We start from the raw sequence: 14083 nt of genomic DNA, 5'->3' as shown, positions 1-14083 counted from the left end.
TTTGCGGCCTCTCCAGTTGTTGCAGGTGTCTAGTGAGGTACATGCCAAATGGGGCATTGTACTCTATGATTGGCCTAATGAGAGAAGAGTAGAGGGAGATAATGACCTCCTTCTTCCTGAATGCAAAACCCTTAGTAATGAGATGTGCCACATAGAAGGACTTTCTGACCACAGTGGCAATGTGGTGGTCAAAAGACAGGTTGCTATCAACCTGTGTTCCCAGATCTCTCCTAATGTCTTCTATGTTCAGTGGACTACCATCGATGTGGTAATTCATGGGAATTGGATTTTTCCCAAAGGGGATGATGACACATTTTTTGGCATTGAGCTTAAGGCCATGGTTCTGACACCAGTCGTTGATCTCAGTGAGACCTTTCTGTAGGATGTCAACATCACTTGGGGAGTTAATAATAGCTCCCAACTTGCAATTGTCTGTGAACTTTGTCAGCCAGAGTCTCTTCATGTTGCCCTGGACTTCAGAGAAATAGATACAAACAGGAGAGGACCAAGGACTGAACCATGTGGACTCCACTCGGGACTGGTCGGCAGTCTGACTTGGAGTCAGCTACTTTCACACTGTGGGTTATATCTGTGAGCCAGTTTGCAACCCACCTAGTGATATAGGGGTTGATGCCTAGCTTAGTAAGTTTTTCTATGATTCCTGAGTGCGGAATGGTATCAAAGCCTTGGCCAGATCAAGGTAGGCTGCATGAACCACCTTGCCTTCATCCACAGCTCTGGTGACTTACTCAAAGAAGTCGACCAAGTTGAGCAGGCATGATCTACCCTTCACAAAACCAAACTGTTTGGGATCCAGAGTTTGGAGATTCCCTATATCCTTGTTTATTAGGTCCATGATGATGCGTTCCATAGCTTTGCATATCAGACTCATCAGGCTAATGAGGCAATAGTTTCCAGGGTCTGTAGTCACTCCTCCTTTGTGGAGAGGGATGACTGTAGCAGTGCACTATTCGGTAGAGACAAAGAGGCTATGATTGAACAGGGCACACAGGTGAGGTGCCAGTTCACTCTGTAATTCATGTAGAACACAGCCAGGGATATTGTCATGTCCCATAGAAGATGTATTCATAGCCTTAGACAGTGCTGTTTTAACCTGTGCAGCAGTAATACTGGGTGCCTGGCAATCTACTGGTATTGTGATTGGTCCTTTGGGGGGAGAGAGGGGTAAAGGTGGCACTGAATCTGTTGGCCAGTATATTGGCAATATCTGTTGGTTCAGTATAGGAGGTACGATTATGCACTAGCTCAGAGCAAATCTGGGTATTTCAGTGTAGATTCTTTACATAACTATAGAAGGCCTTGTGGTTGTCTTTACTATCTGCTGCAATTCTGTTTTCATAGCTAGCTTTTGAGGATTTGATGAGGGTTCTCAACTTTTAGTTGAGGCTGATAAGGGAGTTTTTCCAGTCTTAGGACTTCACCTTATTCCACATCAGTTTCCTCCTTCTGTTGTAAAGTTTGTTTATGGCAGGAGACCACCTGATTGGCTTCCTTTTTTTGGAAGAGAGCGTCTTTGTTGTATTGGGTATGGCGAGATCCATGCATTTGTGTATGTGTTCGTACAGTGCATTGGTGTATGATTCGGCGGTCATGTAACTGTTCTCCATTTGCATGGGTGCCATGACCAATGTAATTAAGCAGTTCAGACTTGTTAAACAGAACTCTTACTAGAAATGGCCGTGATAGTCATATGTGTGTGAGTTCAAGATTGTGTATAAGAAAATGGAAGATAATTCACTGTGGCAACAAAATCTTAGGGGCAGACTACATAATGATGGGTAAGATACTGAGCACTGATTCTCACCCAGTTGTGATTTTATCAGATTATGTAAATTTGTACAGTCACCATGAAAAAGCAGTTAGATTCTGGGCTGTAATATGAGAGGCATCACCAGTGGAAATAGTATGATATTCTTCCTCTATACAGACTTTCACAAGGAGATTTGTAGAATCAAACAGAGCCTTGATGAAGCTGGAGATTAAAAGCAGTGAAGGTATGAAAGAACACCAGCTCTACTGGGGTCTAGATATATGTAAGATATCAGTTAACAGTGGCCCTGTCTAGTTTACAAATGTAGAATAACAATTAAAAAAAAAAAAAGATCATGAAAAAAACAAGTGACACAACATTAAACAGATAATAAGATAAGTTCTGCTTTGAAACGAGACATAATCACCAGTCATAGGTTCATAGGTGTGTTCTAGGCTAATGGCCTTGGAGCCTTTACAAGCCTAGCCCATAGGATTACCCTGGCATTGTGCCATCAGACCTTAGTTCCCATGACACTTAGCACTGTAAATCAGTAGTATTTCAGGAATTAAATTTTAACTCCCACCTCCTGCAGCAGATCTGTGTGAATTCCTACTACCTCATAACACCTCTGAAAAAAAGGTTCATATGCTCCATGAAATTTATCAAATCAAGAGAAGGAAATAAACATATAAATAGATGTAGACTGTAAACACAGCACTGTGACATGAGTCATTATTACAGTTAATAAATCTGTGTAATGCAAATTATAATATGTTTATGGTTTCCCTCTTAAGATGTGAAACAATAGTCAGGATACAAATACTGAATCTGAAATATCACAGTAAGATACGCGTTTACTGACCCCAAATTTTATACAATAACAAGGTTTTTTTTCCATGCAAAACCTCCCAGAGTATGTTCATGCTGGAGGGGAGGACAGATGGGAGAAAGACATGTTGCTGTATTGCATATCTTGACTGATAAACAGGACTTTAAGAGGGCAGTCCTTCACAGGTCACAGACGATATTTTTTCTGCTATCTTAGGCATATGAACACCTGTTGGCAGGGTTCTACCTAGTTTGATCATCCTCATACCTACAAAAAAAAAAAAAAACCTTGTTACTGTACAAAATTTGGGGTCAGTAAATGCATATCATACTGTAATATTTCAGATTCAGTATTTGTATCCTGACTATTGTTTCGCATTTTAAGACGGAAACCATAAAAATATTATAATTTCCATTACACAGATTTAATAACTGTAATAATGACGCATGGTGGGAGTTAAAATTTAATTCCTGAAGTACTATTGATTTCCACTGCTAAGTGTCATGGGATCATTAGAGTTCAGCTGAACTGTCACCAACCAAGCAGATGTTATATTGGTTTAATGCCTCATCTGAACTTGTATCACCAATAGAATATGAATCCAAGTGCCAGATGAGGGAAAAGAACCCTAGCCATCTGTTATTTCCTGTATCACTGACATGAGTGCAGTCTGCTGGGTCACAGCACTAACAATGGTACAAAAAAAAAAAAAAAAACTAAAAAAAAATATCCTCTAGAGGAAACACTACATGAAAATAATAGACATTATAAGTATATGTTAAACTGGTATTTAGCACGCGTATCACAAATGTAGGAAGGTATAAGAAGTTGTACATAAAAAATATATTATTTTATTTTATTTCAAGGAACAGTATAAAATTCATTTTCAGCTTCTGCATATTATGTTTTTTCTTTACTACACTTATGAAATGGACTGATTTTTTAACCATTTAAATAGTCAGAAAAGTGACATAAGTAAATTATCTCAGTGAATTACTGTGTTGTAAAGGAGTGCTATTACTTGGTTAATGGTGACATAACTGAGCTAAAAACTGGAACGGGGCTCAGTTTTTAGCTTTTTATTGGTTAATTTGTTTAAATCAGTTTGCTCATTTGCTACTGTTATATTACAAAAATAAAAAATACACTTTATGCATCGCCGCTTAGCTAAGGTTAAACTACTCCCGGTACCATAAAGTCTGCTCTTCAAATTTTTCCTTAGAACTAGCCAGTTTTTTAGTTTTAGCACTCAAATCTGTTTCTTTGAGCTCAGCACTTATTCAGAACCCGTTGTAAGCACTAAATAAGCTACAAATTATTACAGCACTCAACTTTCCTCACTTGTCTAGAGGAAAACAGTTTTTAGTACTTAATAAATAAGCACCTATCCAGGCATGTCTAAGGGTCAGCTCCCAATGTTTTCTCCTGTCTACCTGATGAATCTGGGCATCTTGGGGCATTGCAGCAATTGCCTTATGTATGCAGACAACCCACTCCTCCTACCACCCAACACTACAACCTGTGAGCGATGCACTTATATAGCCAAACTGGAAGCAAAGCTCTCTTTACCCAAGACTGGACTAGACAGTCAAGAGGAGAAGGTAAACACTTGCACCACACCACACTCATCACAGAGTCCCTTAAAACCTACACCACCAAAACACACACATAGCAACACAAAACACACACCTATATTCCAGGAGGCTCTCAATAAAAATCTGCTCAAGCAACAGAGACCTCCAAAGCAGAAACACAAGCAACCTCCACCACCCCAACACAACCCAAATGACACATAGGCCACTAACTCAGTGTGCCACTCAACCACAGCCCATAAGGCATAACAACGTACCCAACACTCTAGTCATAGGTGACTCTATAGTCAGGCACACTGATGTTCCACTCACCAGGCTAAACAAGGAGAAAGTTACTGTCAGCTGCCTGTCTAGTGCCAGGATCCACCACATAATGCACACACTCAGGTCACTCCACAACAAGTACAAATATGACTCTGTCATTGTCCATGTTGGTGTGAATGACCTGAGACGTACCTCCCTGGACTACATGAAAAGAGACATGGAGGAGCTCTCCGATCTTGGAGCCCAGGCAGGTATGGCCCTAGCCCTCAGTAGCATCCTGCCATCACCCAGAATGACAGCACACTACAAGGACAAAATGACTGACTTCAACAATTGGCTAAGCTTCTGGTGTCATTCCAAGGGGATCCAGTATCAGTCTGCCTGGGATGACATGATCGACAGACCATGATGCTTTACCAGACACGGCCTGCACTTGTCACTCTTGGGATTTCGGATACTGGCTAAGGCTCTTGCCACCCCTATAGTGCCTTTTTTAAGCAAGGTTCAAATGACAAATTCACCACCGTAGCAGGTACAAGCAAGCAAAATCTGAGGGTAATGCTACTTAATGCTAGAAGTCTAAATCTCAAAATGCATTCACTTGAGGCACTCCTTAAATTGGAGAACATCGACATCTGTGCAGTAACAGAGACCTGGTTCAAGGCTCCAGAGAGCAACCCTGCATTACCAGGCTATAATTCATACCACACCTTTCAGCCACCTAACCTGAACTGAAACACTAAAGGCTAGTTGCTCAGCATAATGCATCCGAGATTATTCAAGTGCAACTAACTCTGGGCAAGACCACAATCCAAATTGTAATGTGCTACAGTTCCCCCATCATGCCCCAGGATTCCGACTTCTCATTTCTTGATACACTGGAAAATATTAGGGTACAACCCAACACCCTAATAATGGGCGATTTCAACTACCCCACCATTAACTGGGAAAACTACTCATGTACCAACTCTTTTGCTCAACGTTTTCTGGAATTCATAAATTCCAATGCCTTGGATCAACTTATCCATACCCCCACCAGGGGCAGCAATATCCTGGACCTGGTCATTACCAACATGGGTGACCGGTGTTCCACACCACAGGTCAATTCCTCGTTGGTCAGATCTGACCAGAAGCAAATCACCCTAGACATCCACATCCTGCCCCCACCCCCAATTAGGGAAGCCACCATAAAAAATTTCTCCAAAGCCAACTTCACGCTTCTTAAGACAGAAGTGGCAAACTTCACAACACCCATGCAGATGGACAATAGAAGTACGACTGCTGAATCCCACACAAATGTACTTCATAAGCACTTACATGAGTGTATGGATTGTGCTATCCCTAACAGAACCAAGATGCTATCCTCCAAAAAAAGGAAGCCAATCTGGTGGATCCCTGCCATAAACAAACTCTACAACAGAAGAAAGAAACTCTTGCAAAAAAGAGTAAAATCCCATGATTGGAAGAACTCCCTGGTCAGCCTTAGTATGAAGCTGAGATCCCTCATAAAATCCTCCAGAGATAGTTACGAAAACAAAATTGCCACTGATTCTAAAGACAACCACAAAGCATTCTATAGATATGTCAAGAATCTCAATGGCAACACTCAGATCTGCTCTGAGTTACAGCACAATTGCACTAAATATACAGAACCAACTGTTATTGCCAACATCCTGGGAGATAGGTTCAGTGCTAACTTTACCCCCCTCTCACCCCCTAAAGGGCCCATCTCTATACCGGAAGAATGCAAAGTTCCTGTAATCACGGGTTCACTGGTAAAAACCACACTCTCCAAAGCCAAGAACACAGCATCCATGGGACCTAAGAACATCCCAGGCTGCGTTCTACATGAGCTACAGAATGAACTGGTGCTCCACCTAAGCACTATGTTCAGTCATAACCTCACCTCAGGCTTTGTTCCCACTGAATGGCACACAGTGACAGTTATCCCACTCCACAAAGGGGGAGCCACCACGGACACCGGGAACTACCACCCCATTAGCCTAACAATCCTGGTCTGCAAGGCCATGGAACGTATCATCATGGAACTTATAAACAAAGACATTGGTAATCTCCAAACTCTGGACCCCACCCAGTTCGTGTTTGTAAAAGGCAGATCATGTCTCCTAAACCTGATAGACTTCTTTGATGCAGTCACTAAAGCCGTAGACTTGGGTAAGGTGGTTCACACAGCCTATCTAGATCTCGCCAAGAATTTTGACACCATCCCCCACCCTGGAACTATAGATAAACTACTAAACTCGGTATACATCCCTATGTCACAAGATGGGTTGCCAACTGGCTCGCTGGCAGAACCCACACTGTGAAAGTAGCAGACTCCAAATCTGACTTCAGACCAGTGACAAGTGGAGTACCACAGGGTTCAGTCCTGGGTCCTCTCCTGTTTGGTATCTACTTTTCTGAAGTACAGGCTAACACAGAAGGTCTTTGGCTAATGAAGTTCGCAGATGTCTGCAAACTAGGAACCATAATAGAAACTCCTAACGATGTGGACATCCTACAAAAGGGCCTCACTGAGACAGATGCCTGGGGTCAAAGCTATGGCCTCAAGCTCAATGCCAAAAAGTGCATTGTCATCCCCTTTGGTTAAAACTCTGTACCCAGGAGCTACCACATAGGTGGTAGTATACTTAACATTGAAAGTGTGATAAGAGACCTTGGGACACAGGTGGACAGTAGTCTCACCTTTGATAATCACATTGCCACAGTAGTCAGTAAATCCTTCTACATGGCATACCACATCACAAAAGGTTTCTCATCCAGGAAAAAAAGAGGTCATTGTTCTCCTCTACTCGTCACTCATTAGACCCATTATAGAGTACAACGCCCCTTTTGGTATGTACCTCACAAGACATCTACAACAACTGGAAAGGCCACAGAAATACCTCATAAAGAGGATTACCGGCCTCAAACAAATGCCCTATGCAAACCATCTCAAAAAACTCCAGCTTTACTCCGTCGCATATCACCTACTCAGAGGTGATCTCTGCCTAACATACAAAGCTATGTTAAACCCAGAGCTGCTGGACATGCTCCACTTAAAGAAATCCCAATCCCTCTGAGCTACATGCTCTAGGGATCTAAACCTTGTCACCACAATAAACAGAACATGCTGGAGGGATAGATTCCTGTCCCAGAGACTTCCCATACTCTGGAACAAACTACCTATCTATGTCGAGCAAAACTCCTCATTCGCACTCTAAAAATCTTTATGATTGGATGGGAAATAGGAAATTCACCCTGGAGATCATTTCTTTGGCTCTGCTCAACAGGGGCACAGGAAAAAAATTTTCTTGGGTGGTGAAAGCCAGGGTACCTTTTTGGCTAGGCTTATATAGGCCCTAGAGCCAATAGCCTAGTACCTACCTATAATGAACCTATATATAGAGAGAGAATGAGAAATTTAAAATATGTGTGGTGAGTGTTGAGTTAATACAGCTTATTAAATATCTGAGTGGAATACAATTAAAATGACATTGTTTTATATAGTGTGCATGCAAACTTAGTCTGAGTAGACATTTGCTTAGATAAACTGTAGCATCCTCTTGTAAGTCTGCATATAGTACACACTCAGTGATGCACTACCCTTAGGCACAAATCACACATAAGCAAAAACATAAATATTAACAAAATAACAAACTAACTAAGCTCTCTCTTTACTCTCAGATTTCTGAATCCATGCATTTTTAGACAATTTTCTCAGCTGTGCTGACTCTCTGCCCTACTTCACAATAAACACAGGGCACAAATATCTTAACTCACTTTCTCTTTAAATAATTTGTCTTTTGTAATAAGCAACTAAAGATGTAATGAAAATGTTAAGAATCTTCTTGACAACTGTACCTTAGTCACATAACTAACTGCCTTAACAGTGTTGGTGTCTTATGACAAGCTTTTATTTATTTATTTATTGTTTTCCCCTAACTGTGATGGCTGTCTCGCTATTGCTATTTCCAGTGTCTTATTTAAATGTAATGGGTCAGCAGATATTGGCCCGGTCACTCCAAGACCCCCAGCTGATTCCTCCTTTGCTTGAGCTACTACTGAAACCTGGGTCTCGGTTAAGGTTTTATCCCTCAATGACTTCAGGCCAGCTCACCTTCCCAGTTTTGCCTTACAGTGTGCTTATCAAGGGATGTTTGCCATGGCAAAATTTAGCCCAATATTCTTTTATTTTCCACTGACTGGATTTACTACTTAAATACTGGGCTGTTCATATCATTAGGGATTGTGAATGAAGAATCATACGTAATAATGACACAGAAATCTCAAGAGAATTCTGTATTAAACACCCTTTAAGTAAATTCTAGTAAGTCCATTATCACAGAAACATTGAAAAGTTTTAACAGTTTTGTCACTAGACTGTTCATACCTAGTCTTTTATACTGCATATGAAATAATAAAAACACTATTAGTTTCTAGAAGTTTATGTGAAGCAAAAGAGTAATGTTAATACAGCTACTTATTTTGTGACATTTTTGTTCTTCCTTTCACTGCCGTATGTATTATGCATACTCTGTGCATTAGAGTACCTTAGGTCAGTATCATTAGCCTGACATGCTTAGACCAGAATATCCCAGCAGTTGAGTACCTTAGGTCAGTATCATTAGCCTGACATGCTTAGATCAGAATATCCCAGCAGTTGTCCTGGTGTCACATCTGAAATACAACAACCTCAAGAAGTGATGGTAATCCACTCACACTACGTGTCCCATACACTATAAACTCTTATTCTGTATCCTGAGACTTTACTATTTAATAGTTATTGCAGACAGAAGAGATGCAGAACAGTCAGGATAATGAAAGCAGGGCATTTTCTACTTTCTGTCAAAAATAGTTTTAGTAAAAATAATGAAGACTACCTAATGGCTCTGGATCTTTTCTGGTATGTTGGAAGAGTGTGATAATCTCATTGATAATGTTTAATTAATTTGTTCATTTTTAGCTCTTCTTATTCTGAAAGCCCACTAAAGAAGACTTTGTTTAAATCCATACCAGATTCCCACAAGGTGATGTACTGACAGTCATTTCTACCAAACCAAAGTCCTGAAGGATAGGCAACCAAGCATATAAAAACTCTATAATATCTCATCAAATTGTACTTCTAAATGAATATGTATATACATATATATATCTATAGGAGCACTACAAAATCCTAAAAGCCCAAAATCCTGAAACCAAAATCTTGAAAGCTGAAAATACTGAATCTCATAATACTGAAAACACACAGGATACCAACACGCACTATATTCCACCACAAGTACATACAGAAACAAATAAAAGACAAACCATATTACTCTTCTCCAAGTATAAGCAGAGGGGCAAGCCACCTTGCCCCCCCCACCCCCTGCTACTTAAATATATCAACTCCGAGACTGCACTTAGTGTAGTGTAGTGCAATCTCAGAGTTGATATATTTAAGCAGCAGGGGGTATGGGGGGTGCAGCCCCCTGCTTATAGTTGAAGGGTAATATGTTTCTGTATGTACTTGTGCTGGAAAATAGTAAGTACTGGTATCCTGTGTGTTTTCAGTATTATGAGATTCAGTATTTTGCGTTTACAGTATTTTGAACTTTCAAGATATTTGTCTCAGGATTTTGGACTTTCAGGATTTTGTAGTGCTCCTATACATATATATATATATATATATATATATATATATATATATATATATATTTATGTATGTATAGTATATATTTTTTATATATATATATATATGTGTGTGTGTGTGTGTGTGTGTGTGTGTGTATATATATATATATAATTATATATATATATATATATATATATATATATATAATATATATATATATATATATATATATATATATATATATATATATATATATAGGGAGTCTTCTGACAACTAACGCAGGGCATTAATATTATCATCTTTGAGTTCACCCCATCTCAGGAAAGGGAGAACCCCCTTTTCAGTAGTCTCCAGTGGAATCTATGCCAGTTTATCAAATGACCAAATTGTTGAAACCCATATGGTCAAGACAATATGGATAATTCAGTTTGTTGATAAACAAAATAAACCCAAACAACACCCGTAAATAGCCCAAACAATGTTTTTGAAGGGGGGCAAGCCCCCCTGCACCCCCCACACTCCCTGTTAATTATTTATACCAACTCTGAAATCACAGTACAGTGGGGAAAAGGGCAAATTTCCTGATTCCTACTGTACTGTAATCTCAGTCGGAATGGTTCAATGAATCAAATTGTCGACCACATGGGTTTTGGTAATTTGGTTGTTCGACAGATTGCCATAGACCTGTCTCTAGTGAATGCAGTGCATTTCATGGTCTTTGTTATTATCTTCTAAACACCATCAGTCATTTGTCCCATTTACCACTAAAACATGGTAAACATGGACAATTATGACTGGTTCTCATATCATAACCAGTTTTTGTTATGTTTTTAAGAACTGGATTGGAGTATATGGAGCTTGTTATTAAGTTAGTGCTTTCTTGTAGTTCCTGGCAGGACTTTTCTGGCATGCTGCTCAAAGTGAGTTTATGAAGTAAATAATGTTAGAGCTAAAGTAGAATACAAATATGGTAAAAAGTGGCCCACACAAGAACAGCCAAAGCCTGCAGTGCTTTCTGGTGTCGGGAAGCTTACAGAATGTGAATCTGACTGCACCATGTTATTGGAATCTCGGGAATCTGGTGATCTGGGTTGCTGCAGTAAATTGACAAGCAGGATGTGACATTTTCTGCTATTGCAGTGAGGTCTGATCTCAACTGATATTGGTATATTGACATTTGTGACCTTGTTTTTCAATGCCTTTGCTTCTGTGGGTGCAAGAGTATCGAGCCTTTACTGTGAGATCCTTAAGTCAGTACCTCAGCATAAGAAAGATATTTGTTCTCAATTTTGGAACATAATGGGGTGCATTATCTGCTACTGTCATTACTGCAGCATATTTCAGGTCAGAAAACAGCACACCGTGATGAGAAGAGAAACACTTTGTTGTGTACTAAGATTTATATTAATCACTTCTACTACTCAGGACTTGTAGTATTAGTAATGCATTATGAAACTGCTCTAAGTGACAATACTTACATATGTTATATTGTATCACAGCCTGTTGCACACCTAAATAAGCAAATTACTTGATTGAGAAAGTTAGGGGAATCTCATTTTCAAAAAAATTGCATCAAATTCTTCTTTAGGTGTGAATAAAATGACAGAGAACTGTAATAGCATTTTTTTGACAAAAAGCCATTTTAAACTGCAATGAGTGTAATATAACATGCAATTTAATTTTCAGGCTACATCCATATGTCTCCATTTGTCAAACTGTAATTTTGTGTGTGTGTGTGTCTCTCTCTCCCCTCTTTTATAGATGTGTACTCCAGCGAACACCCCTGCAACACCTCCCAACTTCCCGGATGCTCTCATGATGTTCTCAAAGCTCAAGGCCTCTGAAAGCTTCAGCAGTAGCAGTCTTCTTTCAGCAGCAGCCTGTTCTCCTCCTCTTCCTCCTCCCCCTCCTCTACCTCAAAATATGAGTGTTAGTCCTTCGTGTCCACTGACTTCTAGTCAGTTGGGCATGTGGACTTCTGCTTCACCAACTCAGCCCGTCGGATGGCCAGATACGGTCTCTGAGCAAGCATCTTCTGATGAGAAAGCCAATACTGCCATGGAGGCTGAAAGATGAGATGTGCAACTTCTAAGTAGCAGTGTGGCATAATGCCAGCAGTGTTAGGAAGGACAACGTGTATACAGTGGCCTTCTCAGGCCTGCATTTATGTTAACATCAGGCCTGCATTTATGTTAACATCGAATGTGTGCTGTGACCAATGTAAGCTGCAAGCAAGAGACAACAAAGATAAGGACAGAAAGCGAGAGCACTGATATAAAGGAAAGAAACAGTAATCTCTTGCAGCTTATATCATAGGCCCGAGCCTATTTAAATACTGTTCGACTTTGAAGCAGTCCAGCGCAAACAGTGAAAAAGTTTTTGAGCAGTTACTGATAAACTGACTGAAATGCAAAGTCTCTCATTTCAACGTTAACTGAAACGTAACACAGATGCTTGGGGATTAAGTTCTCAGATGAAAACGTCAGCTCTGTTTAAAAGGTCTTGCTTGGGTTATTTTAGAAAAGTAATGTCAAAAGTCTAATTCTCTAAGAAGGCAAAATGAATGCTGCCATTTTAATGAAACCATTCTTTGTCTGCTATGCAACAAGAATTACCGAACGGTCTCAAGTGGAATACATATACCTATTTTAAACATTTTGGAAGGCATATGCTTTTTCGGGATAACTGATTTATACATTTATAATTTTTGTGTACTTAACTAAAGGATGCCATAGTGAAAATGTAACTTTTGTTGGGGTCAGTGGTTTGGCATGTTTGATTCTTTTTTTTGTGTAGCTTTCGTGGAAAAAAGGACAAAAAGCACTGTAGCAGAGTAAGGCCTGACTTTTGGCTCTGTTTTGTGCTTCACACTATCAGTTATTCTTACTTTGCCAAGTAACTTTCATGATTTTATTTCCAAGAGCTACCTTATCTGCACTGAGACTGCCAAGGGTATTGCAAATTCCTTCCAGCACTATGAAGAGCTTGCGCAACTGTTTTCATTTTGTTTTGTTTTTGTTTTGTGATTTTTTTTTTTTTTTTTTTTTTAGTATTATATTTTGATCTTGTATAGTGTTTTATTTCAGAAGGAGAGCTGTACCAAATGGGCCTGATTGGGAAGACACTCTTTTTATTAATAATTAATTCATCTGCCCATTTGATCAGTTGCAGTATTCGGTGAAAATACAGAAATTTAATGATGCTAACATCTTAGTATCTTCTGAAAATGGTAGACTGCACTGAAACTAAATCAAGAAAAATGCTGATTTTGTTTGAATTTTGATTGTGTTATTAGCTTTCTTTTGTCAGTGGTGCATTAAAAGCCACTAAACACAACATTAAGTACTTGACTAAGTGCTTGTTACACACAGTATTCCTTTCCTTTGTCATGCACTCTTATTCCTTGAAGATGATCTCACGTGCAGGTACTCCAGGAATAATTGTGACACTAAAATATACAAGTACTAATACGTCGTATATTAATTCTAATATATTAATTCTTCTGCTGAAATTTATAAATGGGTTTGGGTGGTTTCATGCTGCTAACATTATCAGAGCTGCTTTGCTTGAGTTTGTGATGAGTCTTTAGAAAATATGAGAGAGTTTTTCACACTATAGGAATGATCTTACTGTCCTTTGCAACATGAGCATTGATGTATTTAGTTCTATCACACAGTTTAATATGTTTTGAACCATGTCAAAATGCTATGTGTAGTGTAAGGAGATATATATATATATATATATATATATATATATATATATATATATATATATATATATATATATATATGTATATATATATATATATATATATATATATATATGGGTCTCCTTCTAATGACCGAAACGCCGATTCGCCGACAGTGAAATAACCGACACGAAACGACCGACAACGCAGTTGACCGACACGCTCGAATCCCGACAGACGGAAGACCGACAAGGGGAATGTGTAAGCGCGACCTGGTAAGTATGCGATAGTGAGGGATTTAGGAGTAGGGAGCGGACAGGTA

At 39.4% G+C, this 14083-nt stretch overlaps 1 protein-coding gene across 1 annotated transcript in view; it reads left to right on the top strand.

Annotated features, from left to right (window-relative positions):
* The window catches only part of LOC122816341 (UBA-like domain-containing protein 1), a 64032-nt gene extending 50623 nt beyond the window's left edge, over window positions 1–13409 (top strand). Inside the window, exon 3 of the mRNA XM_044089067.1 lies at window positions 11835–13409. Coding sequence (XP_043945002.1) covers window positions 11835–12149 — 315 coding nt within the window. The 3' untranslated portion in view covers window positions 12150–13409. The remainder of the gene's footprint in view (window positions 1–11834) is intronic.
* Window positions 13410–14083: the final 674 nt, after the last annotated feature.

Source organism: Protopterus annectens, chromosome 12.part0 (assembly GCF_019279795.1).
Source record: "Protopterus annectens isolate FY-2018-M chromosome 12.part0, PAN1.0, whole genome shotgun sequence".
NCBI lineage: Eukaryota > Metazoa > Chordata > Ceratodontiformes > Protopteridae > Protopterus > Protopterus annectens.
The sequence above is the reverse complement of the archived record's forward strand: the minus strand, read 5'-3'. Positions and strand labels throughout refer to the sequence as shown.